The sequence below is a fragment of the Myxocyprinus asiaticus genome, chromosome 41 (assembly GCF_019703515.2).
Source record: "Myxocyprinus asiaticus isolate MX2 ecotype Aquarium Trade chromosome 41, UBuf_Myxa_2, whole genome shotgun sequence".
NCBI classification, from domain to species: domain Eukaryota; kingdom Metazoa; phylum Chordata; class Actinopteri; order Cypriniformes; family Catostomidae; genus Myxocyprinus; species Myxocyprinus asiaticus.
The window spans coordinates 23,068,158-23,085,899 of record NC_059384.1 but is presented as its reverse complement, the minus strand read 5'-3'; the positions used below and the strand labels follow the sequence as shown (position 1 = coordinate 23,085,899).

At 36.8% G+C, this 17,742-nt stretch overlaps 1 protein-coding gene across 1 annotated transcript in view; it reads right to left on the bottom strand.

Annotated features, from left to right (window-relative positions):
• Nucleotides 1–843: 843 nt before the first annotated feature.
• Nucleotides 844–17,742, bottom strand: part of LOC127431715 (POU domain, class 6, transcription factor 2-like) — a 139,572-nt gene continuing 122,673 nt past the window's right edge. Inside the window, 2 exon segments of the mRNA XM_051682244.1 lie at nt 844–1,348; nt 12,906–13,074. Of these exon segments, the coding sequence (XP_051538204.1) occupies nt 844–1,348; nt 12,906–13,074 (674 nt within the window).

Sequence of the window (17,742 nt, the reverse complement as noted above, 5' to 3'; positions counted from 1 at the left end):
AGGATGCTTTGGCAATACCATAAAATAGCTTTAATGAATGTGGATATCTATGGCATGTTCACTCAGAATCTCCTTGCAAAATATAGATCATGTTTGTCCTATAATCCATTCCAAGTGTAGTCTTTTAAACTCATGATGGATGCCTTTTTATGATGAGAGTGTGTTGACAAGAATAACAATGACCTTATATGGACAGCAGAAATTTAATTTTGACAAAACAATTTTTTTAATGAAATAAATATTTCAAATATGTTTTTAAAACTTGTGATTTCAATTTGGTGACAGATTACCATAAATATTTACATAAAAACCCAAGTGATAAAATATGACAAAGATTAAATGTCACACCCACCTACCCCACCACACAATTTTTTTCTTTTTTCCTTTTTTACCAGTAAAAATGTAAAAATTCAACACATATATAATAATAATAATAATAATAATAATAATAATAATTTTGTATATATATATATATATATATATATATATATATATATATATATATATATATATATATATAAAACAACAACTCATGAATCAAATGCAACAAACTTTGGTACGTGTTCTTAGTTACAATTTAAGAGAACCCTTTCCCCTCACAAACTGCTTATGTATCAGTACTTCATAATTTTCATTCTCATACTATTCTTTTTTCTTTACTTTTTTGGTGTTTGCTTTTGTTTCTCACTTTTGATGATAACACTGACAATATTTATTTTCGCCTTCGTCGACAGTTTATTTAGTTGATGGTACTTTGGATAGTAATCATCCAGGTTTTTAAGTCCAAAACATCAGAAGTTTCTCCATTGGTCTGTATTTGAATCGCTTAGATGTCGTGTCAAGTTAAGGATGATCATCCATATTATCAACCAGAGGGTCCATAGCTGCGACTGGCCCAAGCTCTGGTTGCTTCAGTCGTTTAATAGTGTTTTTTAAAGCTTGCCTCTTATTGCAGAACCAGACACGCACCACCTCGCGATCATAGTTCAGTTTCTCTGCAATTTCCGTCATCTCCTGACCGGAGGGGTGAGTATTCTTCTCAAAGTGGCTGTTGAGGATTTCCAGGGCCTGTGGTGTGAAAGAGGTCCGGCGTTTGCGCTTTTTGGAAGGCTCGCTGCCGATAAACTCGGTCAGGTTCTGCATACCGGAGCGATGGCGGGCTTCGGCCTCGGCCATCCAGCGCTCCAGCACGGGCTTAATCTTCTGGGCGCTTTTTGGGGTGATGTCCAACTTCTCGAACCTGGCAGGATATAAAAGGCCAGGGTTCAGTTTGCCTGTCAGACTGCTAGCTATAGTGTTCTCTTGGGCTTCCTGTGGTAGAAAAAAGTGGCTTCTCAGGATGGTGTGTCTAGGGGAGAATTGAGAGAGAACAAGCTTACTCATGTGCCCTGACTGGGCGAGGGGTTTCCCGTCTGACCCAGTTTCCCAGGAGGGGCCTCTTGGTCCATGTCGCCAGTGGGACAGAGAGTTTAGTGGCCTCTACCGCATCACTTCAATGTTTCTTGAGCAGTTGCATGCTAAGAAACGTGATTAATGTAAGGCCAAAGAGTTACATTGCACATTACATTGTGAGCAATACAACAAATATTCTTATGTGTGTTAGTTTTTGGACTCTCTGTACCCAAGCTGCATTGAACCAACAGGACTCTTCCACAGGCTGGTGCAAAAACAAGCAAGCTGTTGACTGCTATCATAAAGAATGAATACCATTTATTGGCCTTGCCTTGTTCTTCTCTAGCTGTTCTATACAATCAAATCCACATATGCCATCACAATTTCTTTTGTGAGAGATTTTAATACATATTTTCAAATGGATAACACAAGCATGCCATAAAACATTAAAAGCATTATTAATTCACAAATGGCTTAAATTATTCACTCAAATGCACACACATTTTAATACACTTCTCCAACTTTTCTCTGTTCCTCATGCAACCAGATGCTCATTAAATGTTTAATGCTAATACATTTTCACCTTCACTTTTGAATATGTCTGCAAGTTTATGGGCTCTCTGGGGAGGTAAATCACTGTAATTTTTTTTTCTCAATGTGCTATTGCAGAAGGAACTAGCATTTAGACATGTTTGCTTTTTGTAAAAAAAAAACAGTAATGAAAAAAATAAAATAAAAAATAATTGTCCCTGCAAATTGTTTTACACTTGTTTAGAATAAACACTCAAAATGATTACAGCAAAATCCCACACAGCAGCTACTTGAGCTACAAGAAGGACTTAATTGGTAACATTTTAGTATGTTACTGTATGTTGTGTTTTATGAGGGGTTCGAAACATTTATTACAGTCTTATTGGGGGGCGGGCGGGCCGGGGGGGGGGGGGGTTTGATTGGGGGGTGTTGCGCTGTAGGGGCACAGTCAGTGTTCAGGTTAATACAACTGGTAATGTATTACAACAGAGCATTCATGCTTTAAAAATTGCTACAGAATTCATTAAACATGACAAAGGACGTCTTCTCTGATGAACCATTTTCAAATTGGGGGCAGTGGTGGCTCAGCAGTTAAGGTCAAGGGTTCAAGCCCCAGCACTGCCAAGATGCCACTGTTGGGTCCTTGAGCAAGGCCCTTGACCCTATCTGCTCCAGGGGCACCATAACATGGCTGACCCTGCACTCTGATCCCAGCTTAGCTGGGATATGTGAAAAAAAAAAAATAATTTCACTGTATATGTGCAAAATGTATAATGTGTGATAAATAAAATTATAATTAATTATTATAAATTATTAATTCTTAAATTAACCTTATAGGCAGCACCAAACTACATTAGTCCTGACAGATCTCCTTAAGCCACCAATAAATTAATAATATATTGATGACACTTTATACTTCCATTTGCCATTAACAAACATATACTGTAGGTATGACTAATTATTAACAGATTAGTAGCTAGTTCATCAACATTTAAATCTTTCAAATCAAACCTTTAGGACATTCATAACTACATTAATGTATTTTCAGTTTTAACTGTCTATTAAGCGTTGTATAATAATGCTTAATAGGTAATTCATGAAAGTTATACAATGTTAATATATTTTATATGACATAAATTACCAGAAAGAATCTGCATATGCTGTTTTTTTTTAATTTTATTTTTTTATTGTTTTTATATGAAATTATAAGCCAGACCAGTGGTTCCCAACCATTTAACTTGAAGCCCCCTCTATTTATATACTGTATGTCTACACATACAGCATATGCAAAGGTTATGCAATGCACGTTCACAAAAATCTTTGTATTATAATCATCATTTTGCATTTCTCACGCCATGGATGCGCGCTCTCTCTCCTCGCGCTCTATGTGTTTACTTGTGTGCGTGCGAGAGAGCACTATCATCAATGAGAAATGCAAAATGATGATTATAATACAATGATTTTTGGGAACGTGCTTTGCCACGAATTTTGCATAACCGTGATAGACATGATACTTGATACATTTCTAGCGGTTGACATTTCTACTGGTCTATTACACATTGACGCAGAGCCATACAGCTGCTTGATGATCTCGTTATAAAGCACCAACAAGGTATGCCCTTTTAAGAGGTTTTTACAGTGTTGCAGTGCGTGGTTATGATGTTATTGAATATTCATGACAATTGAAGATCCAAGAAAAAGAAACCCACAAGCACTCCTCCACGCGACAGCCAGCGCACCTCCGTTAGAAGCAGAATACTTTAAATTCGGTATGCGTCATCCTCACGCAGTTGTGCAGAGTATATGTTATTGGTAGAGTTACATTTCATGTTTTTTTTCTTTTCTTATTTTATGTTTGAGAATTTGCTTATCACGTTGAGTTAGACGAGGACACTGACAAGCTGTTTACTGTTATCGCGCATATTATGGATTCGCACATTTTAATTTGACTCGCTATTTTTCTCAGAATCTTGTGTGTGAGTGCTAGATTAATCCGTCATTATTTAAAATGTTGCCTATAATTTTGACACATAAAAAACAACCAAGAAACTCTGCTTAACCATCTTCACGTGGTATATCTCTCCCTCGGTCTCTGCGCGCGTGTGAAAGAAAGATAGGGAGGGAAAGGACAGCGCTCGCAGCCATGAGAGAGTGAAAAAGGGCTTTTAATGCAAAAATAACTAACGCGCCTCTTTTAAAAGTATTAGGTGTATGAGGGAAGATACATTAGGAAGTTTTAATTCTGATGGTAGGCTGCAATAATAAATTCATAGCTGTTACTTGCTCCTGTGCGCCCAAATAATTTTCTACATTGGCAAGCAGTAATTTTTACATTATCCTAAGTGTGTAAATTAAATAGTATTTGTCATAATTATCTTTAATAAAATACAAATATTTGGTGACAATAATTTTGGTACTGTGCTGGGTCGCCACTTGATGTACAATGTAAAATCTGGGTCAAATTTCGGCTGATTAATCAGCCTGTCCGATATATCGGTCTATCACTACTTTTGTACAATAAACAATTTCGGTACTGTGTTGGGTCGCCACATGATGTACAATGTAGAATCTGGGTAAAATATTGGACGATTAATCAGCCTGGCCGATATATCAGTCAATCAATAATTTTGTACAATACTTAATTTTGACACTATGTTGGGTCAACACTTGATGTTCGATGTAAAATCTGGGTCAAATATCGGCTGATTTTTTGGCCTGGCCGATATATCTGTCTATCACTAGATTTGTACAATAAATAATTTTGGTACTGTGCTGGGTCGCCACTTGATGTACAATGTAAAATCTGGGTGAAATATCGGCGGATTAATCAGCCTGGCCAATATATCGTTCTATCACTACTTTTGCAGAATAAATAATTTTGGTACTGTGTTGGGTCGACTGTTGATGTCCAATGTAGAATCTGGGTCAAATACCAGCCAATTATTCGGCCTGGTTGATATATCTGTCTCTCACTACTTTTATACAATAAATAATTTAGGTACTGTGTTGGGTTGCCACTTAATGTCCAATGTAAAATCTGAGTCAAATCTTGGACGATTAATCAGCCTGGCTGATATATCGGTAATTGGCCAACAGATAATTTTGTAGAATAAACAATTTTGGTACTGTTATGGGTTGCCACTTGATGTCCAATGTAATATCTGGGTCAAATATCGGCCGATTAATCAGCCTGGCTGATACATTGGTCTATCACTACTTTTGTACAATAAACAATTTTGCTGGGAACCCATTAACCCTGTTTTAACCACATCATCTGCAGAGTACAGTTATAGAACATCCACATACAAAGATTTTGTCTCCACTGACTCCACTGAATGCAGTTGTGTCTCACACATTCTTAAATGGAAAGATGTTTGAGTAAGTTCCCTGACCTGCACTCCATTCCGACACATGGACATCTGTCAAACAGACAGAGAAAAGCCCAGCTGTGAGGTGAACTACTGCTCTCTGAAACAACACATATTCTCTCTCGGTCCTAAACTCCTGGACAGGCTCCTGTGAGGAGGCCCTTGATAGAATCTTAACTGGCATTTGAAAAGACGCCTGAAGCGGGGGCAAAGGCCATCGCTCTCCAATGTCCTTTAACACACGAGAGACGTTTTTCAACACAAAGATGAATGACAGCATCCTGCTAAATCCAACTGAGCTGGAAACAATACCAGAGCCAAAACATATTGAGATGATGATTTATTGATTAAGTCATGTATTATTGCATTTGTTAATTTAAGTTCCTGTTTTCTCCAAACAGACCAGAAAACATTTTGGTTTCAGGTTAGACAGGAAAAGACAGACAGCAGGGCATATAATGATGCTAATTTAGGTGAAATAGGAAAAAGAATCAAGAAAAATCAAGTTTATTGGAACTCCTTTTCAGTTTCTATTTTCTGTATATTTAACTGTTTTTCTTTTTCCAGTAGCGAGCCATTTCTTGAATCCATTATTTTAATACAAATGTTTGTAAGGATTTCAAAAATAAGGATTTAAAGGAAAGCAGGGAAGTAGGGGTTGTAATACTAAGACTATACAAACTCCCACTTGGTCGTTTTGCCATCCGACTGGGGTGGCACAAAGAAAATCTTGCCAAATTGATCCAATCCAATGCAAATAGTGCTCATGAAGCTCCCACAGACCTCAAGAGAAGCAAGGCATAAGACCAAATATGACATGTTTAGAGCCACTTGTCCAATGAACATCGATCGTTTGCACCATTGACTCGGATGGTACAGGTTTCTGCTTTAGACATGCTTCAATAGGGCTTTATAGGTCTTGCATCCATTTCTATGGTATATTAATGTAGAAAAAACGGATTGCGTTACTGGAAATAGCAACCGTTAGTGATGTGTTTCACTATTATTAATTGCTAAAATATTGAAATGCACAAAGAGTAATATGTAATTTATATAGATTATTTGTCCATTATATTAAACTCATCAATGCTGCATTATTTTAACATTTTAGGGGAAGTCGTGCTTTAACATGATTACACGGGAAGTCGAAATGTTCTTTCCGAGAGTTCCGGAACCCTAAGATAGGCCACACTATGCCAACTCACTGACAAGCGCCATCTCCTATCAGACATTTTTGCATCGGTTCCAGTGTGTTTGATTTCTTCCCCTGTGGCATGACTGGAAACATGTTGCATCAGCAGCGTGGGAGACCCTGGTTCAGATCCTGTCTTGAAACCAGGAAGTAATTGCGTTTGCATAATCCATTACAAGCGTGATTTGGAGGTTGCACTTTTCCCTCTAGCATTACATTTTTACTCCACTGATGATTATGTTTGGGTTGGGGGGTTCAGTTTATAAAATATACATCTTGACCAGAGCATGTGAGCGAAGCGGAGCGGTGTGACATTCCGCTCAATAATCCTCTCCATGCGCGTGCACTCCGCTCAACCGCTCATGGCCCAAGCGAATGCTCCGCTTAAGTACCGCTCACGCTCACTAGTAAAAAAGTTTGCTCAAATCCCGCTCCATCATGAAATTTCTCTGTAGTAGGCTATACTTGTTTCCAGGCATGCACACACACCCGAGCAACTGCCCCTTTGCACACATGGACTGAAGTGCCCCTCTGGGTGAAATATAGGCTATATGCCTACATTTATTACATTACGAAACGCTTAGTAATGTACACATCTGAAATTCTGTGATTGTATTGTTGTGTTTTAGTACATAAAACCTCACTGTTTATTTTGTACTGGTTTACAATGGCTGTAAGATAATCTGGTCTACCAGACCTTCATCATCATTTGTAATCAGTCAAATATTTCTCTGTTAGCACATATGTCATTGAACATCTTCAAATAATGCCTTTATTTACTTTAAACAAGTCATCAAACATATAAAAGTGAAATTCATAATTGTTTTTCAATTGCGTTGTCTCCAAGGAATGATTACACTGTAGATTTGATACATTAATAGGTTTCTGATTTAATGCTATCAGACTTTTGGTCTGTAAATTAAAATGAGTAATTTCTCATCCTAATATTGTGTTCAGTTTTAAAGGGTGTATTAAGTTATCCAGAAAAAAGCAGTCAAAGTTTTTCAGTATTGTTGCTTGACTAATAGCCTATTCCCTTCAATTTTATATGTTGTAATTGGATGCAATCTAAAGGACTGTGGTTATTTATATAATAATTATTATATTAGTAGATACCATGTGCCCTCTTTGTTTTTTCTTGACATTTTTAAAGCAGCATAAAGTGAATCTGGACTTTATATGCATCAGAAGATAATGTGTTGTGCATGCACTCTTTATACTGTATGTACAGCAGGGTTTAATCTATGGATTTAACAAATAAAAAAATGTGTCCTGCATAAAGTGAGATTTTGTCCAATACTGTATATATTAGATGAAATCATGTTTAATGATCCCAAAACAAATAAAAAAAATATATTTAATCCATGAATTACACTGCCTTCGTTAAAGAAAAGTTTTTTTTCTAATGTAGGCTATAATTTATTTATGGCTTTTTTTTCTCTGCGCATGAATGCAGCAAGCAATGTCGGAAGATGTTATCCGTAACAACTCATCTAGTGTCAGTGGGTCTTTTTTAAGGTGTGGATTTGGCTTTGGGAAACTGACCAGCAGTTATGTGCACTATCCCAATGCAGAAATCAAAGCTGGTTGATTGAGTGATATAATTCCGCTATGAAATTCACTATGCGAGAGCGGAAATCTTTACTAATCAAATGCTCAATTGTACAATAGAGGCATGAAAGCAGAATGCTGTGCCTGCAAATTAGTAGCCTGTAGCCTACTAGCTCACCTTTTGCTGCACTACCATGTTTGCGTAAAACATCCTCGTGTTTCCTGGCAATGTGACGCATTAGATACCAAAGGGAATCTTTGCTAACTCTCACAGTCTCCCCACTCCCTTTCAATTTCTTCTCATTCCTCGTTCTTAGCTTTGATTTTTACTTTGCTCACATGTACCCATTTACTTTGCATTTATGTTTAAGGTTTGCAACTTCACTAAAACAGTGTTTGAACTCCGTAACCTCAGGCCTACTGTTTTTTTTTTTTCGCAGATTCCCAAACCAGCATATCTCGAAGCACATTCTGGGTTGAGCGAGTGGTGTTGAGCGGCCTGAATGGAATCCTCAAGAAGACATTATCACCGCTCCACTCCGCTCACATGCTATGATCTTGACGGTATAGCAGCCTGTACAGCTGAAAACAATTTGCTTCACAACTTGCTTTTGGTGCCCCTACGTGGTCATTACACTCAGAAAATTGAGCTCACACGTGCCCATATGCCCAACAACACTTACTACTTTGGCCACTCGGGACAGTGATTAGAATTTTGGTAAGCACAGACCGATTTTAGCTAAAGAAAAATCAACCTTCTGTGTGGTCAGTCTGCATGCTTCCCGTGTTTTCTTGAAGCAATCGACACTGCTTAGCACTCAATGCACTCACAGTGGCCATATCTATAGTGTTTGAGGATATGTTTTGCATTGACTAACATTAGTATGAACACATACAGTAAAATATAATTATTCACAGTATAGAGCTTTTTGATTTGCTGTTACATTTATAATTCATAACATGGTTGTTATGTATGTATATAATCAGTGTACTTCTGATGTAATTGTATCCGACTCCATTAAGTCCATGTAATGATTGCTAATAGCTATGTCACAGATGTATGAGGCAATATTTCAAAGGGTTGGGCTAAACATTTCCTTAATGAATGAACAAAAAATCTAAAAGTGCTACAGTTATCCCTGCTCTCCCCTACAATGTGTCTTCTCCAATGTTTCAAAAGATGCCTGCTTAGCAGCAGTTAAATGGAGGTGAGTACAATGTAATGGTGAATACAGAAGCAGTAGGTAAGTAGATATGATTAAATATATATATACAGTCATGTTAAGCAGCTCTTCTGCCTAATTTGCTGTGCAAATTATAGATGGCAGATTACCAGCCTAAAACATGAATCATTGATGTGAATCCAGTGTTTTAGTGTGGATTAATGTTGTAAATCCACACGGCTTAAAAGTGGAAAAGCGATTTCCATCTCACAATTATGTGATGATATGACATTGTATGAGCATCCACGTGAAGCTTTGCATGCTAAAGAGGGCTCTTGCCGAGAGCGGCTGTGTATCGTGCCGTGTAAAAGGGGGAAAATTTAATTTGTCGCACTGAGAACAAGGACAGTGTATTTAACCGATTTAAACAAATGATGCAGCAAAGCATTTTAATAATAAGATTTACACTTTATATCAAATCTTCCAAGATGAATTGAGCAGTTAGGTTTATATATACAGAGGGGTCCAAAAGACTGAGACCGCATTGAAAATCTGGGATTCAAAATCTAATTTAATCCTGGAAATAAACAGATTTTGGACAAATTTAGTCAAAGAAATGTTATGACGTGAAACAATTCTGCACTATATCATATTTGTGACACTGACCATGTTAACTCCTTTGTACAAAAGGTCAGATTTCCTTTCTTCCACAGAAGCACACAAGATGCTCTTTAGAACATTCTCAAACCATACTAGAATAACATGGATCATCAGGTTTTGCACAAAATTTGTCCATGCCAGTTTGAGAACATTTCACTCATATTGTTATGCTGATAATATAAATTAGAAAAATGCAAAATAGAAGCATTTCCACAAGTCGTCTCAGACTTTTTGACCCCACTGTATAATTTGCAGAAGCTTAATTATGTATTATTCTAAAAGGCTTTACATCACTCATACTAAATTCTTCAGGCTTTAATAACGACCCCTGCCTATGGTCAGTTTGACGATGCACCTTTGTGATTGTTCAGATGAACCAATAAAGCTTTTTTCCCAGAGTGAACTATGAGATCGGACAAGATAGAGACATCTGTCAGACCGAGTTTGACTGCACAAACACTACAAGGGCCCCAAGAGCTCACACACTCACGAGCAAAATGCGTTCACCTCTTTCCCCTCTTGTCTCTGCTGATGTTAACTAAACTAAAGCATGCGATGTCTGCCTTTAAAGCCAAAAACACTCTGCACACTGTCATGTCCAATGTCATAAAAATGAACAAATAATGACAAAGAAATCCCCCATCCTTTCTGAAGAGATGAAAGAATGCAAATAGGGGAAAACATCCCATCACCTCTTGATTTTGGAAACTAATGGCTTTTAATGTATGCTATAAATATCTAAATAATGCATACAGCTAAATATTTCATGCATGATTTTTTTCCCGACTTTCCGCACTAGTTTGAAGCTTCATAAGAAATTTCCTCACTCTCCCTTCACCGAGCAATTTCAGGCTTTATCGGTCGTTCATTGCTGATATGATGAAATTTTAAAAAGCGTGTGGCGGCTGTGTGTCAGATAAACACAAGTGTCTCATCAGGTGAGGCATAAGCCTTTGACAATTCCACTGTATTAAAATTAAACACAAACAGAAAACTCCGAACAGAAAACTATTGACAGTTGACAAGTGGCACATGGTTTTCATTTGACACACAGAAAAGTTGTCTTGAGTCATTGGTCCCACTTTATACTAGGTGTCTTTAACTACTATGTACTTCATCGTTTGATACAATATACTTATTTGATGCATTGTACTTTCATTTAAAGCACATGCATTTAATTAAATTTGCAATAACACTGTTAACCTGACCTCTAACCCTAACCCAACCCTTACCCTAAAACCTAACTCATACTCCTAACCCCAACCCTACCCCTCCTCCTAAACCTACCTGTACCTCAACCTCAGTAACAGCAAATTTTGAGAATTTTTGAGAATTTTGAGAATTTTGCAGAACAACATGTAGTTACACAATAAATGCATTGTATTGTACGTATTTTAATGTATGTACATAGTCGTTTAAGACACCTAATATAAAGCGTAACTGAGTCATTTGTGCACAAGTTTGCCTTAATGGGTAATCAGCATGTCAAAAAGATTAGTTTGTTGTTTTATTATTATTATTATTATTTTTTTTTTTTTTTTTTTTTTTTTTTTGAGTTTTCAAGAAGATCCTCTAGGGACTGTGGACTGATACATAAAACACAATGGATGTTTATATTCTATACATTTCAAAATGTACTTCTAAATGTAGTGTATTAATGATCTGTAAAGCATTATGGAAGAAAATAATGTTTATTAAAGCTATTAATGAAAGTTATTATAAAGTGTTACCGAGAAAATCTAGCTTTTTTAATCTGGGGGGCCCTGGGTTGGCTGGGAGTCTGGATGGAGAGTCTTTGTAAGGATGAAAACGTGTGATTTACAGTATAGTTTATATTGCTTTTACACTATTTTTAAAGACTGCACAGGTTTTAAAGGGTATATCCTTCTTGTACCCATTCTTATTTATGTCTATTTGCATGATCAGACATGACATGGTCTGTAATAAATGCAATCTGACATAAACTTTGTCTCATTTTTGATGAAAACATAATGTGAATAAGTAACTGCGGAGATCTACTAAATGAGTAACAGAATTTGTGCTTTTATGATGAAGTTAAATATTTATTTTACTAATGCTAAATAATGTCCTAGTTTATGACCAAATCCATGTCATTGTTGAACTGTGGAACTCAACGTTTTATTAAAAGTCTAGCCATGTCAAGTTCCTTTCAGCTAAATGTCATGTGAATAGATGGCAATGGCCCTTAGAAATTATTAAGTGGTTTAAGTGCTTCTTGTAATACCACAGCTGATGTATTTTACATAAGTAACTGTATCTTCTCATTCAGAGAGGGGCGAGAGAGAGTGGAGACGGGCAGAGAATGGAAAAAAATAAAAGTATCTGACATAAATTTCACATAATTTATGAATACCCCTTTTAAATGTCTTAATTATTTGTGATTAAATATAAAAAGGGTACTATACTTGCATGTAAATCTGAATGCTGACTATTTTGACTGCTCGGTAACAAGGTAAGCTGATATTGGCACTGGTAGAAGTTTTTTCTTTCTTTCTTTTATCTGCAAATTACAAACCACATACCCACTTCTGAGTGCTATAAATGCCAAATGCCTTTATCATAATGATGAAATCACTCAACACAAAAATGACTTTTGCTAGTAGTATTACTGTGCAAACTATAACTTAAAGAGGTAAATTTAGCCTTTAATTAGTCTTTAAATGGACACTAGGTGAATGCTCATAATATATACACTGCATGACCATAATTATATGCTCACCTGATCACCACACTCAAATTTGATAGTTGGAAATGTAATTTTAAAACCATGGGCATTAATAGCGATTAATAGTACTACCTTTGTTACTATAACAGTCATTTGGAAAGTCTTTCCACTTGATATTGGAAAATGGTTGCAGGGATTATCTCCCAATTAGACAAGAGATTTAGTGATGGCTGTAGCAGCAATAACCAAATCCAATAATCAGCAGTAAACACATACGTACATTTGACTATGTAGTGTATAAGCTATGTATTCACATTTATATTTTTACTATGCATTTCTTATCTATCTGGTAGCTTTCATACCTGCAAATGGCAGACTGGCTGTAGGCGGGGCCTTCAGTTGCACTGAGAGCCTGGCCCACCTGAGTTTGAGTCAGACCCAGAGACAGTCGGCGAATTTTAAACGCTTTGGCGAATTCTCGAATCTCCTCCAGGTTTACACCATCCACCTCACTGGGGGCAGTCTGAGGATCTACAAAACAGAGCAGAAAAGAACAAAGCTCATAATACTTTCAATTACTTCCATTTGCAAGATATACTGTAATATAACAGAAATAGTGAATTCAAGTCTTCTTCCTCTGAGAAGAATTACTAGCTTCTATTCATTTATTATTCCTGTATTTTTCTTGAACTATTAATTGATTTCTCTTTAGACGTGGTTTCTGATTTTCAGGCTCACATCACCTGAAAGGTTGAATGCCAGTTATAATATCATCAACACTTACTGAAATCTGTCTAATAGGTGGTAAATGTGTGATAATTCCTATTTGACCAGCTGGGAGTGACACGTCTATCAGAAAGACTCGCAGACTTGATAAAGTTGACATGACATTTATTTGATGAAATTATATAGAACCACGGAATAATATATTTTCTCTTTTAGCGTAAGCCCCGTCTGGTGGTCCGATGAGATTGCTACTTGAACTGTTAGATCCTGCTGGAGATAGGAGGCAGGGGGCGAGGAGCCTACCCCCGTGTAGGACGGGACTTGACTGGTGGTGGTGGGGAGGAGGAGGTTGCCGTGTTGGCACACTAAAACAGCACAGAGGTAAATTGAGAGCAGGCTTTTAAAGCAATAGCTGATGTATGATTGGCTAGGAGCTATCTAGAAAATGGCATGATGATGTACAGCTGCGAGTCTCCCGCTAGAACTAAGCTTACGCTTACATGTCCCAAATGAATTTCAGTGAAAAGCATTCTAAAATGCCTTACCAGAAGCAATACATACATATACACATACGTATTATTTCATATTCCTTCTTTATTTGCTAATTTTGCTAAACTAGACACTTAACAAAGAGCTGCGCAGAGGTTCAATTTCTATTTAAAGGAATATTCCGGGTTCAATACAAGTTAAGCTCAATTGACAGGATTTGCAGCATAATATTGATTACCACAAAAACATTTTTTGACTTGCCCCTCCTTTTCATTAAAAAAAGCAAAAATCAGTTTTACAGTGATGGACTTACAATGGAAGTGAATGGGGCCAATTCGTAAACGTTAAAATACTCATTATATCAAAAGTCTAGCCACAAGACATAAACAATATGCATGTTAACATGATTTTAGTGTGATGAACTAACCTTTTCTGTGTTAAGTTATAGCCACTTTTACAACTTCGTTGCCATGACAATGTAATGTCAACAAACCCTAAAACTCAAATAAACTCAAACAGCTCAAATAATACATGAGTTTTAACAGAAGAATTAATGTAAGTGCTTTTATAACATTATAATCTTCACATTTCTGCCTTTAAACCCTCCAAGAATTGGCAAAGTTCACTTCCATTGTAAGTGCCTCACTCTAACCTCGATTTTTGCTTTTTTTTTTAAAGAAATTATAAATGAGTCTGAAGTTATTTTTTGTGGTAATCAACATTATGCCACAAGTACCGTCGACTGAGCACAACAAAGGCTCTTTAGTCTAAAGACAGCACTTTTATTGTTCATTTTGTGGTGTATTTTGGTTAATAAAATGTGACTGGGTGTTGTACATCACTGCCAGGTGGCCTTGGATCCTGCTTACATAAGAAAAGTTTGGTTGACTGAATAATTAATGGAAGTCATTATGAATGAATTATTAAAAGAATCCATCAGCCATATTTAAAATAAAAATCTATTGAACCAGCACCTTGTCATTTCTTATATGCAAATCAGATCATGACATTTTGCTCAGAATGTGAACTTGCTCTGAACATACACACAGCAAATGTGCATTTTGTGTTTTTTCGACCACATAATAATGATTTGTGACAAATGGTACGAAGGCAAAAAAAAAAAAAACAGAAAAAAAAAAAAAAATACCAGGGAAATGCACTGGCAGGTACCTTTTTAGATGTCAAATTGCCTTATGTCATGTATTTGTGTTCATTGCTGAACAGTGAAAATAAATTCATTTTTAATAATATTACATTACCCTCCTATTGTCTCAGGGTCAATTTTGACCTGGGACAGGTAAAGAATATGTACGTTATAAATACAGCATAGTTTTTGGTACTGTAACAGAAAGTTGTGACTTTGTTAAGACCATCAAAGCAAACAAAATAAAAAATCAAATATATTTTTGTATATAATTGTTTAAGAGAATTAGCAGTTTAAAACCAATTGTTACTTCCATTGTCTTTACGGGTCAATTCTGAACCATATTGGAAGAACCAGTTGTGACCTTTCACCTTCAGACTTTCTGGATGTTTCACAGCTTTAAATTGTTTTTTGTGCATCTATGAATTAAATTTGAACTTAAAAATATTTCAAATTCTCAAAAATGTAAAACCCTAGCCTCATACTGTTGCCTCATACTACTCTAGCTTCCCCACATGCTTCACTTGGTAAATCTTTCCCACAACGTGCATGCTTTCCTCTCAAGCAGGGTTTGTGTACACATGCACATGTCCATACACAAACACACACAAAGAAAGTATGTTACAGTTGTGACTTTTTTTTAAAATCTTTTTTTAAAATATAATATGAGTACAAAACAGATTTGTAAAACATCAGATTTGTATGGTCCTTGAAAGTATTGCATATTCCAACCGAGCTGAACACTTTACTCTATTGTGGGTGTGCGGCCAGTCAGACTTTTTTTCCTCCATTCAAAACATGTTCTGGGGAATTAGCATTAGCCAAGGACATCACAACAAACGCAATCTGGCATGGAGAGCTATGCCACGGTGGTAAACTGATGAAATGAATAGAGAAAAATGAATAGAGAAATGAAAAAAAAAGAAGAAAGAAAACAAAAGGTGAAAAAATAATAAAAAGGAAACAGTCCATTGGTTGTGTCCACAGCAAGTTGATCAATGGCAACTTCCTGTTTATTGAATTCAAAACTCCATTGCAGATGCCATTGAAATGGTTTCAGGTCAATTGGCTATGACAAATGAGAATTTATCTAAGTAAAACAGTTTTTAAAGGGCCGGTGTGGCTTTGACAGGCTGGAGCAAGTGATTTATATGTGCTGCTTCTGGAGGCTGAAGCCACTGTAAACTAAACCTTCCATTCATTAGGCCTACAGTTTTGTTAGTTAGATGACAGAATAAAATACAAATCTGATAAAAGCAGAATGAAAAGACAGCATGTTAAATTTTCTAAAGTCTAGACACAAAATGTCCCATTCAGTTAACAGAATTTTGTTAACATGAAAACTTCTAAAGATTACAATAGCCTCCTTTTATACCTGCCACAACAAGCAAGTGTACAGCACCAATTATTATAGCACCAGAGACACAGTGTTTAAATTTTTTAAAGAAATCAACCTAACCTTAAACTGGAACATAGTATTTTAACATGGAAAAAGCTTTAAAAATACATAACTGATTACTTACATAGCTTTAATGTCATTAGCTATGTTTTCTTAGGAGCTTGTAGTGTAGCTAAATCAAGCGTATCGTTAGTTCAGGCAGGTAATGTTAGTCAAGCTTGCAATCATGCTCAGCTGATCATGACATCTACCAATACAATTCAGACACTTATAAGAGCAGGTCTATATAAGACCTCCATTTATTCATTGCATTAGCTGCCTTTCCATTGCATGGATGAAGGCTGCACTTATCACCCTCCTCCAATCCCAGCTCAACCTCTTTTATGGCAGCTTTGTCTTTAGTTTTCTCTACATCTGTCTTGTAGTTCAGTGCTCTTAGACTACATTTGATTGCCAGTTTGGAATTCCTATCTTCAATGAGTTATTGCATTTTGTTCTTGATTTATCAACTTGATGTTCAGTATTTGAAGTTCTATTAAGTGTCCATTTAATGTATTATGCAATGAACAATAGTACCACGTTGCACTGTCAGAAATGATTTTTTTTGTTGTTGTTGTATTTCTCCCCTTTTTCACCCAATTTGGAATGCCCAATTCCCAGTGCGCTTTTAAGTCCTCATGGTCGTGTAGTGATTCGCCTCAATCCGGGTGGCAGAGGATGAATCCCAGCTGCCTCCGCGTCTGAGACCATCAACCCACGCATCTTATCACGTGGCTTGTTGAGCGTGTTGCGGAGACATACATAGCACGTGTGGAGGCTTCACACCACCCACCGCGGCATCCACGCTCAACTCACCATGCGCCCCACCGAGAACGAACCAGATTATAGCGACCACGAGGAGGTTACCCCATGTGACTCTACCCTCCCTAGCAACCGGGCCAATTTGGTTGCTTAGGAGACCTGGCTGGAGTCACTCAGCACGCCCTGGGATTCGAACTAGCAAACTCCAGGGGTGGTAGCCAGCGACACTGTCAGAAATCTTAAAAAATTGTACAATGTTGTAACAATTCTGCTGGATCTGTTCTGTTACCCATTAGGTTTTTTATTTGCTGCACTGCCTGCTCTGTCCATGCATGGCTGCATGGATGGGTGGGGAGTTTGCACAGAACAAAACCATACCACCAACACCAACAGATTGCTTCAGTTGTTTATACTGTAAGTGAATAAAACATTAATTCCAATATTCAAGTTAAAGTATTAATTTGACAGAAGTGGTCCTGACTGAACAACTTTTTCAGAAAGTTAGCTTGACTGTAGTTGAAATACTTTCAATTATGAGTAGCTGGTAGCTTTGGAAGCAACAGTTTCAAAGTATCTTTCTTAAGACTAAGAAAAGTAAATATGGATCAAGTGTTAGCATGGCTAACACTGCTAACATGTA